The 12,592-nt window shown below is 37.3% G+C and overlaps 1 protein-coding gene across 9 annotated transcripts in view; it reads left to right on the top strand.

Moving 5' to 3' along the window:
- Nucleotides 1–12,225, top strand: part of kif23 (kinesin family member 23) — a 34,047-nt gene extending 21,822 nt beyond the window's left edge. For 2 of the 9 annotated variants that reach the window (XM_051920372.1, XM_051920379.1), the window contains 8 exons: nt 21–194; nt 389–580; nt 7,930–8,202; nt 10,042–10,275; nt 10,759–10,847; nt 10,939–11,017; nt 11,234–11,304; nt 11,429–12,225. In XM_051920372.1, coding sequence (XP_051776332.1) covers nt 21–194; nt 389–580; nt 7,930–8,202; nt 10,042–10,275; nt 10,759–10,847; nt 10,939–11,017; nt 11,234–11,304; nt 11,429–11,444 — 1,128 coding nt within the window. In that variant the 3' untranslated portion in view covers nt 11,445–12,225. Of the gene's footprint in view, nt 1–20; nt 195–388; nt 581–7,929; nt 8,203–10,041; nt 10,276–10,758; nt 10,848–10,935; nt 11,018–11,194; nt 11,305–11,428 lie in introns of those variants that run through there. The other 7 variants (XM_051920371.1, XM_028822407.2, XM_051920376.1 and 4 more) reach the window with 5 other exon arrangements.
- The last annotated feature ends 367 nt before the right edge of the window (nt 12,226–12,592 follow it).

Raw genomic sequence — 12,592 nt, 5'->3', positions numbered from 1 at the left:
TTTTTATTTCAATACTTCAGATTGATATCCTACAGAAAACTGCTAATATTTATGAGGAAGACAAGCGAGCACTGCAACAAGAGCTTGACACAAAGGATCAGAAACTGCACAGGCAGCTATCTGATAACCGTCGGTTAGAAGCACGACTGCAAGGAGTGGCATCTGAAACAAAAATAAAGTGGGAGAAAGAATGTGTGAGTTGCTTTTTAATCCTTTCAACAATACTGAATGAATAAAGGGAGGGTTGCTACTATGATTATTTGCCAGCTGAAAATAAGATATTTGTTGCTGTGTAACTAAAACCAATAAGCACATTGTACAGTGATTTAAGTATTGCTTGTTTTCAATTAACCTGGCAGAAATAACTAAAAATAAACATGTTTTATAGGAAAGGCGTGTGGCAGCCAAACAGCTGGAAATGCAGAACAAATTATGGGTCAAGGATGAAAAGCTGAAGCAGCTGAAAGCCATTGTAACTGAAAACAAAAATGAGAGACCTGACCAGCCTGAAAAACCTGAGAGGCCATCAAGGGATAAAGACAAGGTCCTGCTTCGCCCTGTGACCCCATCACCTGCTTCGGTATGTATTTGCATTTGCAGTTCTAATTTAGACAGCCTACCTGGAGATATTACAAGTATAAGTTAATAACAACAATATTTGCTTATTCATTAGGAAAATAACTACAAGAAGACAACTTTAGTTGTGTCACAAATGGCAACTTAAAGCAATTAGTTAAATATAGGGGGAAAAATGCATTCTGTTTCTCAGTATTAGTAATGTGATTTATTGCCTGTATCCAGCCTCCGTTACTTTGCAAGCAAGAATATCAGAGGAGGTGTTGTGTATTTACACAAAGTAACACATTTTCAATGACTCTGGATGTTATGTTTGTTTTTAGAAGGAAAAAATGAGGATTGCATAAATCAAAACAAATCCAAACAACTTTAAATGGGTAGAAAGAGCACAATGAGTTATAAAGTGCAGATTTGTCATCTGCATTATTTCACAGACTGACACCAATCAGTGATTATCCATCAGAGATGGATTTGTCAGGAGTTGCTGGATAGCCACAGTTTTTAGATGCACAGCAGCCACCAATCAGGCTGCAAAACAACATGGTTCTCTCATCTTCTCCTGGAGGGAGGGATAATGTGGACATCTTATTTAGCCTGATTTCAGCTATTTCTGGTCCTAGTAGTAAAGTGGTGTTCAATTGTGTAATCAAAATGTAGGATTAGTTGTTTATTAACCAAACAGCCTAGTTTAAAAATGATTCCTCCTGTGTTCTGGAAGACTACAACCACTTTCCTGATGGCAAATCAATATGTAGTATGTTGGTACACCTCAAAGACTGAACATTTTTTTGAGAATGTTAGAAATATTCTACAATTTGTTAGAATAATTCTAGAAAATTACTATACCAAATATAGTGGGAAAAGATTAGAAACTCTTCTTATGTTAGTGGCTTATAATACCAGCAATAACTTGTCAGGGCCATATCTAGTTCTTTCATCATTACAGGAGTCAGACAAATAAGACTTGTATGGTAAAGGTACACTTTTTCAACTTAAATTACCAATGTATTTTTAGATTAAAGAATAAGTTTTATATTTGAAAATCAGGTATTTTTGTACAGTCTAGAAAGTGTTGTGACTTGGCACCTGCACTTGTTGTGTGAAGCTGTTTTCAGTACTTTTACCAAATTTTCTCTGATATGTTTCAGATGAAGCTAATAGGGCACAAGTTCAAAAGCAAAACAAAACTCTTAAAACTTGAATTAATCTATACTGAAGTGGCAAAATCCCCAGTTTTTCAAAGAAAGTCTTCAGTTTCAGTAGTGTGTTTATAACAAAAATGACTTGATAATTGGTTTCAGTGCATTTTTGGCACTGTCCTCTCTGAGGCTGGGATGCCTTTTATCTCCTTTTACATTAGCAACTAATGTGGGTGAAGATTGCATATCATCAACGAGAACAGCGCACGACTGACACAGTAGAGCTAATTGAAAGCACTCGTGTGTTTGAAATTCAAATATTCAGATATTTTGGTCTCTAGCTATTTACCTCCCAATAGTAATATCTCTAAAATAAGTGCTTGTATCAAAGATGTCATAATGAAGGAAAAAAATAGTTTGCTTACTTAGATAGGTAGATAGATCTATCTATGTATGCATGCATGCATGTATGCATGCATGCGGAAAGTATTCACAGCGCATCACTTTTTCCACATTTTATGTTACAACCTAATTCCAAAATGGATTAAATTCATTTTTTTTTCCCTCAGAATTCTACACACAACACCCCATAATGACAACATGAAAAAAGTTTACTTGAGGTTTTTGCAAATTTATTCAAAATAAAATTGAGAAAGCACACGTACATAAGTATTCACAGCCTTTGCCATGAAGCTCAAAATTGAGCTCAGGTGCATCCTGTTTCCCCTGATCATCCTTGAGATGTTTCTGCAGCTTCATTGGACTCCACCTGTGGTAAATTCAGTTGATTGGACATGATTTGGAAAGGCACACACCTATCTATATAAGATCCCACAGTTGACAGTTCATGTCAGAGCACAAACCAAGCATGAAGTCAAAGGAATTGTCTGTAGACCTTTGAGACAGGATTGTCTTGAGGCATAAATCTGGGGAAGGTTACAGAAAGATTTCTGCTGCTTTGAAGGTCCAATGAGCACAGTGGCCTCCATCATCCATAAGTGGAAGAAGTTCAAAACCACCAGGACTCTTCTTAGAGCTGGCCGTCCATCTAAACTGAGCGATCGGTGGAGAAGGACCTTAGTCAGGGAGGTGACCAAGAACCCAATGGTCACTCTGTCAGAGGTCCTCTGTGGAGAGAGGAGAACCTTCCAGAAGGACAACCATCTCTGCAACAATCAGGCCTATATGGTAGAGTGGCCAGAGAGGAAGCCACTCCTTAGTAAAAGGCACATGTAAGCTTGCCTGGAGTTTGCCAAAAGGCACCTGAGGGACTCTCAGACCATGAGAAAGAAAATTCTCTGGTCTGATAAGACAAAGATTGAACTCTTTGGTGTTAATGCCAGGTGTCACGTTTGGAGGAAACCAGGCACCACTCATCACCAGGCCAATACCATCCCTACAGTGAAGCATGGTGGTGGCAGCATCATGCTGTGGGGATGTTTTTCAGCGGCAGAGACTGGGAGACTAGTCGGGATAAAGGGAAAGATGACTGCAGCAATGTACAGACATATCCTGGATGAAAACCTGCCCCAGAGCGCTCTTGACCTCAGACTGGGGCGACAGTTCATCTTTCAGCAGGACAACGACCCTAAGCACACAGCCAAGATATCAAAGGAGTGGCTTCAGGACAACTCTGTGAATGTCCTTGAGTGGCCCAGCCAGAGCCCAGACTTGAATCCGATTGAACATCTCTGGAGAGATCTTAAAATGGCTGTACACCGACGCTTCCCATCCAACCTGATGGAGCTTGAGAGGTGCTGCAAAGAGGAGTGGGCAAAACTGGCCAAGGATAGGTGTGCCAAGCTTGTGGCATCATATTCAAAAAGACTTGAGGCTGTAATTGCTGCCAAAGGTGCATTGACAAAATATTGAGCAAAAGCTGTGAATACTTATGTACATGTGATTTCTCAGTTTTTTTATTTTTAATAAATTTGCAAAAATCTCAAGTAAACTTTTTTCACGTTATTATGGGGTGTGTTGTGTGTACAATTCTGAGGAAAAAAAATGAATTTAATCCATTTTGGAATAAGGCTGTAACATAAAATGTGGAAAAGGTCCTGCACTGTGAATACTTTCCGGATACACTGTATGTGTATGTATGTATGTGTATATATATATGTATGTATGTGTGTATGTGTATATATATATATATATATATATATATATATATATATATATATATATATATATATAATACATACATACAGTGGGTATGGAAAGTATTCAGACCCCTTTCAATTTTTCACTCTTTGTCATATTGCAGCCATTTGCTAAAGTCCATCCATTTTCCAACCCGCTGAATCCGAACACAGGGTCACGGGGGTCTGCTGGAGCCAATCCCAGCCAACACAGGGCACAAGGCAGGTAACCAATCCCGGGCAGGGTGCCAACCCACCGCAGCATTTGCTAAAGTCATTTAAATTAATTTTTTCCCTCATTAATGTACACACAGCACCCCATATTGACAGACAAAAAAAAGAATTTTTGAAATTGTTGCAGATTTATTAAAAAAGAAAAACTGAAATATCACATGGTCCTAAGTATTCAGACCCTTTGCTCAGTATTTAGTAGAAGCACCCTTTTGAGCCAATACAGCCATGAGTCTTCTTGGGAAAGATGCAACAAGTTTTTCACACCTGGATCTGGGGATCCTCTGCCATTCCTCCTTGCAGATCCTCTCCAGTTCTGTCAGGTTGGATGGTAAACATTGGTGGACAGCCATTTTTAGGTCTCTCCAGAGATGCTCAATTGGGTTTAAGTCAGGGCTCTGGCTGGGCCATTCAAGAACAGTCAGAGTTGTTGTGAAGCCACTCCTTCGTTATTTTAGCTGTGTGCTTAGGGTCATTGTCTTGTTGGAAGGTAAACCTTCGGCCCAGTCTGAGGTCCTTAGCACTCTGGAGAAGGTTTTTGTCCAGGATATCCCTGTACTTGGCCGCATTCATCTTTCCCTCGATTGCAACCAGTCGTCCTGTCCCTGCAGCTGAAAAACCCCCCCACAGCATGATGCTTCCACCGCCATGCTTCACTGTGGGGACTGTATTGGACAAGTGATGAGCAGTGCCTGGTTGTCTAAACACATACCTCAGTGCAAGACACATGACAGCCCGCACGGAGTTTGCTAAAAGACACCTGAAGGACTCTGAGATGGTGAGAAATAAGATTCTCTGGTCTGATGAGACCAAGATAGAACTTTTTGGCCTTAATTCTAAGCGGTATGTGTGGAGACAACCAGAGTGCTAAGGACCTGAGACTGAGCCGAAGGTTTTTTTTTTTTTTTTGTGTTCTTTGTTTCGCCTTATACAATTTCTTGTATTAGGAATTTGGTAGTTTTCGCATACCCCTTGGGGTCAGAGCGCAGGGTCAGCCATTGTACAGCGCCCCTGGAGCAATTACAGGTTAAGGGCCTTGCTCAAGGGCCCAGCAGAGCAGGATCTCTTTTGGCAGTGACGGGGATTTGAACCGGCAACCTTCGGGATACCAGCGCAGATCCTTAGCCTCAGAGCCACCACTCCGCCCAAATTATCTTCCAAGGAGTGGCTTCAGAACAACTCTGACTGTTCTTGAATGGCCCAGCCAGAGCCCTGACTTAAACCCAATTGAGCATCTCTGGAGAGACCTAAAAATGGCTGTCCACCAACGTTTACCATCCAACCTGACAGAACTGGAGAGGATCTGCAAGGAGGAATGGCAGAGGATCCCCAGATCCAGGTGTGAAAAACTTGTTGCATCTTTCCCAAGAAGACTCAGGGCTGTATTAGCTCAAAAGGGTGCTTCTACTAAATACTGAGCAAAGGGTCTGAACACTTAGGACCATGTGATATTTCAGTTTTTCTTTTTTAATAAATCTGCAACAATTTCAAAAATTCTTTTTTTTGTCTGTCAATATGGGGTGCTGTGTGTACATTAATGAGGGAAAAAATTAATTTAAATGATTTTAGAAAATGGCTGCAATATGACAAAGAGTGAAAAATTGAAGGGGGTCTGAATACTTTCCGTACCCACTGTATGTATGTTATATTCCATTTAGTGTGCAAATTGTAAAAGCACTGTTAATGTCTGTGATGTGTCATCTATTGGAATGATAAATGCAATACAATTTATTACTTAATGTTTGTAATGCTCAATCTTTTGGAATGACCGAGACATAGCGAGTGGGCTGACTCAAAGACACTTATCCTTATATTAGGGTGGATTACATTACCCGAATAAACCTTAATGATCTATTCAAATTCTGTTTTTGCAATCTGATGGAAAATATAAAGTAATGTGTTAACAGATAATCTTTATCTCTCGTTAGCTGGGAGAATTCATATTTTTTTAAACGTGGAGTTTAATTATGGGAACTTAATCGTGTTCTAGTCTTTACTATACCGCTGTGCACCTACACTTACAAATCTGCCACCCATTTACCAGTAATCTGGTATATATAATTACTATGCTATTGTCAGTTGTTCCTGTGCACAACTGAATAAATTATTTCAGCCACCATGCACTTGATTGTGTATTTTATTCATTCAAAGTACTTTGTATTGGACATTTTACAGATCTCCGTATTGACAATTTGTTTGATATAAAAGTTGTGTATTAAATAAAGGTTCTCCCCTTTAAGCAATTGCACTTCTAATAAAAGGTTAGACATTTTCAGTAACGTTGGGCAGGCTTTTTTTATTTTCCATCAATATAAATTATTAAAGCTATACAATGTCATATCTTCATCTAGTGGGAATGAAGATATAGGATAGCTACACATGTTGGCTAGTGCTCAGTTTAATCTAATTCAGATCTGGGAACATGATCTTTTATTTAGAATCTTGGGGTAATGCAAATGATCAGACCTCAAGATACACTTTTCTAAAGTTTGTGTGTGTGATCTACAATTTGTCTTATCTAAGATTATTCAAAATGTATCGGACAAGACCTAAATTGTGATCAATATCCTCAATCACCTGCCTCACTAAGAGTAACATTTTGGGAATATCTCCTAATATATTGGGAAAAGATTTGCTTATTTTTTTTAGTTTTGGATTTCTAATCAGATCATATATTGTATTAACATTAATTTTTTCTAATGCTAAATGACATACCGTGTCATGAAAAATCATCAAATGTATTTATGGTGTCTTTCACTACAATGCTCAATGTATTATGCAACAAATCCTATTCTACTCTACAAAGCTACATGAGACAGAGACACATTTATTTTAAAGATCAAATTTCCTTTGCAAATGGCATTCCAAATGTGTTTTTTTTTTTTTTCCCTTCATAATTGGGCAAATCCTTTATTCTGTGCTGAACTAAACTTGTTTTTAATTAAGCATTGAAATGCTTCAACATATATGAAGGAAGGCTATATATTTTCATTTATGTAACTTTCTAAACTGGGGAAGTGAAAAATGCTTATACTGAACAGATTTGATATTAAAGGTAAATATATGGAAGGTATTGATTTAAAATAAAAAGAAAAAAGAATTTTTAAGAAAGTTGCTTTTAAGCAAGCTCCCTGTAATCATGTAGTCTCAAAAATTGCCTATATCTTTGAAAAAAATATTGTAATAATCTCACTCAAATCAGATTTGGTATTTTGCCCTGTAGGCCTCAATTGGAAATGTCATGGAGAGACTAGTGCTTTTGTTATACTTCGTATATAAAATTAATGAATACATCTTTACTTAAGTGTCTCTGTCAAAAGACCATGAGCTATGATTATAAAAAAATAAATTATTAAAAAGAAAAAAATATATGCTTATTTTTGATTGAAATGTGAAGAGAACATAATAATGGGCAGTTGTATTCTTGTGTGAATATTTGCTTGAAATGGAACAGTCTTGGTCCTTTTTGATTTTCTTTTAATGAGGGTTAAATAAAATATGTAGAGTTGCCATTTGGAATGCAGCTAAATTGTACCTTAAAATCATAACATTTTTAACAGTTTATAGAATGTTTCCAGGACATTAAATACAAGTAAGCTACATATTTTTAGATGGCTTATAGCTTGGGAGGAATTAGTACATTTTTGTATTTAATCATAAAACTCGTCTGTAAAGTGGTAAGTGTATGTTGGTATTCTTCATGTACTAACGAGCACAATCTGATTACTAGTCACTATATAGGAACTGTACCCCTTAAACCTAACATGGTGTTTGTGGTTTTTTTTTTTTTTTTTTTTCATGTACTAATGACTTTGTACATCATCATGCTCGGATCTATTCCTCAGCTCTACAATTGTGAGGTTCCCCCCTCTTTCTCCAAACCTTCCACACCCAGCCAGCAATCAAGCGGCCTTTCTGTGGCATCATGTGTTTCTGAATGGGAACAGAGAGTCCCTCAGTCCAACTGGCAGGCTGGCACAACACCTACAAGTAGGCCTCTTGGCCCTGGCTCATATGGGAGTCAAGGCAGAAGGCGAGGTCTGTACCAGACTGGAGAGAGAGGCACTTGCATTCTTCCACCTAGTAATGTACATGTGGAAGATGAGATCTTGCACAGGGTTAGTGTTTCTTGTATAACTGTTGTCTTTTAGATGAGTTAGATTGGAGTGAACAATGCTGGTCCTGGAGGGCTGCAGTGACTGCGGGTTTTTGTTCCCATCCAGTTGTTTAATTGGAAATCCAATCTTTACCAATATCAGATCATATTTAATGTTATGGCTTGTTAGTGTTTTACCTCTGCAATGTTAGGTCATTTATATATCCTAATTTTTTTTTATTTCCTAAGGATATCATCCAAATGATCTGAAGCCTAAAATGGATGAGTAATTCTCAGTCCTTCACTGTCATCACTTCAGTTTCCTTCCAAATATTTTATTAAACAAGGTAGTTCACGATGAATACACAAGTGTAAGTGGAAATGAGTCAGATGGAGAACTGTGTTTGCATGTTGTTGGTAGTAAGGAGTAGTTAAAAATGGTGAGTATAGCTGTTTAAGACTAAAATAAGCAACTAGGCAAGGAGAATCTGAACAAGCAAGGCAACTAAAATGTTGTTTCATCAATAAATGCTTCACCAGCAATAATTGATTTCTCATGAAGATATATATTGTTGGAACAAAAACCCGCAGCCACTGCTGCCCTTCAGGACCAACGTTGCTCACTCCTGAGTTGGATGATGCCAATATTTTCTATGCTGTATAGTGGCTTCATTAACAGTAGTAAGGCGATTTCCAACCACCAGAGGGCGAAACATCATTCTACTATTGCAAGAGTGGACTAAGTTGCAAATTGGAAAGGATTTGGAATTTTATTTTCCCCCAATTATGCAAATTGGAGCTGCAAATATTCCCCTCTTGTAAATAAAATGCGTTCTGAACTTAAGTTTGTAAACATACTGCTTTTCTGAGAAGTATAGATTTCTAAATTACATATAATATTTCTAAAGTTATAAACTAGTATCCATTTTGTTTCTCAAGTAATTTCTGTCAAGGTGTAATTTACTCATCTAATTAATTATTTTATAAATATTATTTGAGCAGAAATTATTGTTCATCAGAGAATGTTTGAGACTAAACCTAAAATTAAAAATACAAATTAAACTGTAATTCCGTTTTTGGGACAATAATATCACATTGGAGTGTACTTTAAATGTTGCCTTTGGTAAACAAAAATCTTTTTTACTTAAAGCGATTTTACAACTTTAGCCACTCATTACAAGACAGGCTGCACAGTAAACCTACACCATAATTATACCCCTTCAAATCCCTGCCTTCTTCAGAAAAAAAACCTTAATCTCTTTGCATTCGTAAAAATGCAATCATTCTATTAGAAGTGATTGTTGAACGATACTATTTTAGTATTTGATTAATTTTCATATTATTAGTTTATTCCTAGCTGTCTTATGAAACAATCTGTAGACATCAGGCTTGGCAGTAGATGATAATGTGTGACATTGGTCATTCCAGTCTCTTCAACATACAGCTAAAGTCGATTCAGAGTTAAAGAACATATGACAAAGTATTGGCAAGTTAAAAATACAATTGTACCTTTTGTGCCATGTGTACCAGCTTATGGTAGAAGGTACCAGCCATCACCCTCTGATGTATGGAACTCCTTGTGGAAGCTTTTAACCCTGGAAATTGTGTTTATACTTTTTCAGCTTTTACTAAAGTGCTTTTAACTTTCTTGCTTTTAAATGACAATTGATACCCTCTTTATTCTCTAATCTTAACTGTTGCAATGCTTCTCTGTCCTGCAATAGTACATACTTTTGTCATGCCCTCACCATCCCAACTAATTCTCGCATATTAAGTCTTCAGAAATGTTTTTTTTTTTTTTTCCTGTTGATTTGTATTTTCTTCTCCTGATTAAAATGCTTTGCTGTTTTGATTCACATAGAGTGCACCTCCGGTTCGGCCTCGTCACAGACGTTCACGCTCCGCGGGTGGGGAGAGATGGGTAGATCATAAGCCAGCCAGTAATTTGGAGCTAGATACAGTCTTGCAACCGCACATTCCCAATGCAATCCAGATATCTACTCCCAGTGAAAAAGCCTTGTCTAAATGTGACAAATATGTGCTGACACACCAGGAGCTTGCGTCTGATGGCGAGATTGAGACGAAGCTCATTAAGGTAAAACATTGATCATTGTTTCCTTCTGTACTGCTTTTTCAGAAAGAAAGCACAACGTCTCTTTTTAATATAATCTTTGCAATTTGTAGTTCTTTATATAAATATTTGTTCATTTTTTAAGGTCTTGATATGTGTTTTCTCTTACTGCTAATTAAAAGCTGTTGTAACTTAGTGCATTCGGTGAATAAAGCTTTTCTTTTTGTAGTTTTCTGTTATTTTAAATCATTTCGCAAACTCTGTGTTCTGCTGCTGTTTTGTGGTTCAGCTTTTGTATCCAGTGATCATGTCATGAATGTCTAAGTTCTTTCCCTCATGTTTTCATTGTAAATCTGCAGCTCTTCTTAAGTGATTCCAATTAAAGTTTGAGTCTGTTGCTTTAAATACAGCTGTGCAACAACAGAAGCTTTGACATTGAGTCTTAAATGTTGTTAAAGGTTTGAATTTGCATGTATTTCAAAAACATAACTCTTTTTGCCTTTCTAGGGTGAAGTATTCCGGACAAGAGGTGGTGGCCAGGCGGTTCAGTTTACTGACATAGAGACACTCAAGCAGGAGTCCCCAACTGGCTCAAGGTTCGTACAAAAGCTACATAGGGAGTGTTGCTACAGAACTTTAAAGAGTGAAACAGAGTTAGCTTATTTGGTCCTGTTATTTTAATAGCAGGAAAAGGCGGTCATCTGGTAATATTCCAGTACAGCAGGAGGAAACCACAGAGAATGAATGGACTGATGTAGAAACAAGAGTGAGTTAATCTTTAATGTTGTTTTTAGTTTCGCCTATGATTTCTTAATCTGTGTTCTATGATGAGAAATCTCTTTTAGACTACATATATAGAACCTGGTACCTAGAGTGTGGGGGAGAGGGGGAAGGTATGCTGCCACCTTGCATTACATCTCTGCTCCTGCATGTTGCTGTGCAGTGTCCTGGTTGAGATGGTATCCCATCCATCTTGTTTCAGTGTTCCGTTGCTGTTGAGATGAGGGCTGGTTCGAATCTTGGACCTGGATACCAGCATCATGGGCTTCCCAAGTATGTTGTCTTTTGTTAGTTATTTTATTGTGATCTCAGACCTTCCTCTCTTGCTTTTTAAGTGATTTCTTTATTTTCTTCTTCTTTGGGTACTCTTTTAATGATTGTCTGCTTGTCTCTACAGGCGTCGAAAACCCTAGAACTTGTGTCCTGTTCCTTTCTTCATCTTCCAGTATAGCCCAAGTATCATAAAGGAGCTCAATGTAGTGAAGCACTACGTGGGACTGTAAAGTGAATTTACTAAGCTATTTGTGTCACTTGTATTGTTGTTTTCCCCATATCTAATTATATTTATCACTGTAAGAAAGTAAAGATGTATATTCAGTTTTTAATTGAAGCATTTGATTTTATGTTTTGCATTTATACTCCTTTTAGGTTTACAAGAAAAAGGGAGCCCAGTTTTAATATTCAAGTTCAAACCCTTGACTTTGTTTTGCGAGTAGCAATCTGAGCATTTTATATTAATCCAAATCCTGAGTGGGTCCAGCTGTTTGTTTTTTTTGTTTTTTTTTATCGTTATAAATGACATACCATAAAGGACCCATCTTTATATTTATGCTTGTTTGAGAAGACTGGTCAGCCAGCAAGTATTCAGCCCTCTGACGAGTGATTTGTGGAAGAGCTTGCCTGCAACAGGCTGGACTTAAGATTATTACTCTTTGCAACATGGGACCCAGTTAACTGTTTTTGTTTTTCTTGTTTTGAATGCTGCTATTCACGAAGCTTGTTAAAAGCACTTTAGTTTGTGTTCCTAAACACGTGTCCTTGTACCCTCTTCCCTTCTGCTTCCCTGTCTATAGCAATGAGGCTTGAGCAAAGTACACACTGAAGTGTAGACATGGTTGGATTGCTGAGTAGTTTGCTGGATACCTTTAAATAAAACAAGTTGTTAATATTCATACAAATCTGTCTGCAAAAATGCAGCTGTTTCACTTGTGATTATTTAATGAGTTCTGTTGTATCTTTTTTTTTTTTTTTTTTTTTTTTTTTTTTTAAGTAAATGCACTTAATTAAGGTTAAAGAAAGTAAATGTTTTGACTTGGTGTAAGAAATGTCTCCTTGTAATTTGTTACTGGTATAATATTTTAACAAAAAACACTAGTGGCATTATTAGTTGTTGATGTGTCTTCATTTTTATTCAAGTTTGCCAGCTCTCTTGCATTGGGGTGTCGGGTGTGGGTGTCCATCCCTGTTGTGGAGCATTTCATTTTTTCACAAGTTTAATTATTACCTTTTGTTCTTTTTATACTTTCCAAATTATTTTTTTGCACACGGTTGGAGACATTTT

Source organism: Erpetoichthys calabaricus, chromosome 17 (assembly GCF_900747795.2).
Source record: "Erpetoichthys calabaricus chromosome 17, fErpCal1.3, whole genome shotgun sequence".
Classification (NCBI taxonomy): Eukaryota; Metazoa; Chordata; class Cladistia; order Polypteriformes; family Polypteridae; genus Erpetoichthys; species Erpetoichthys calabaricus.
Note: the sequence above shows the minus strand (reverse complement) of the source record. Positions and strands in the feature narration are given on the sequence as shown.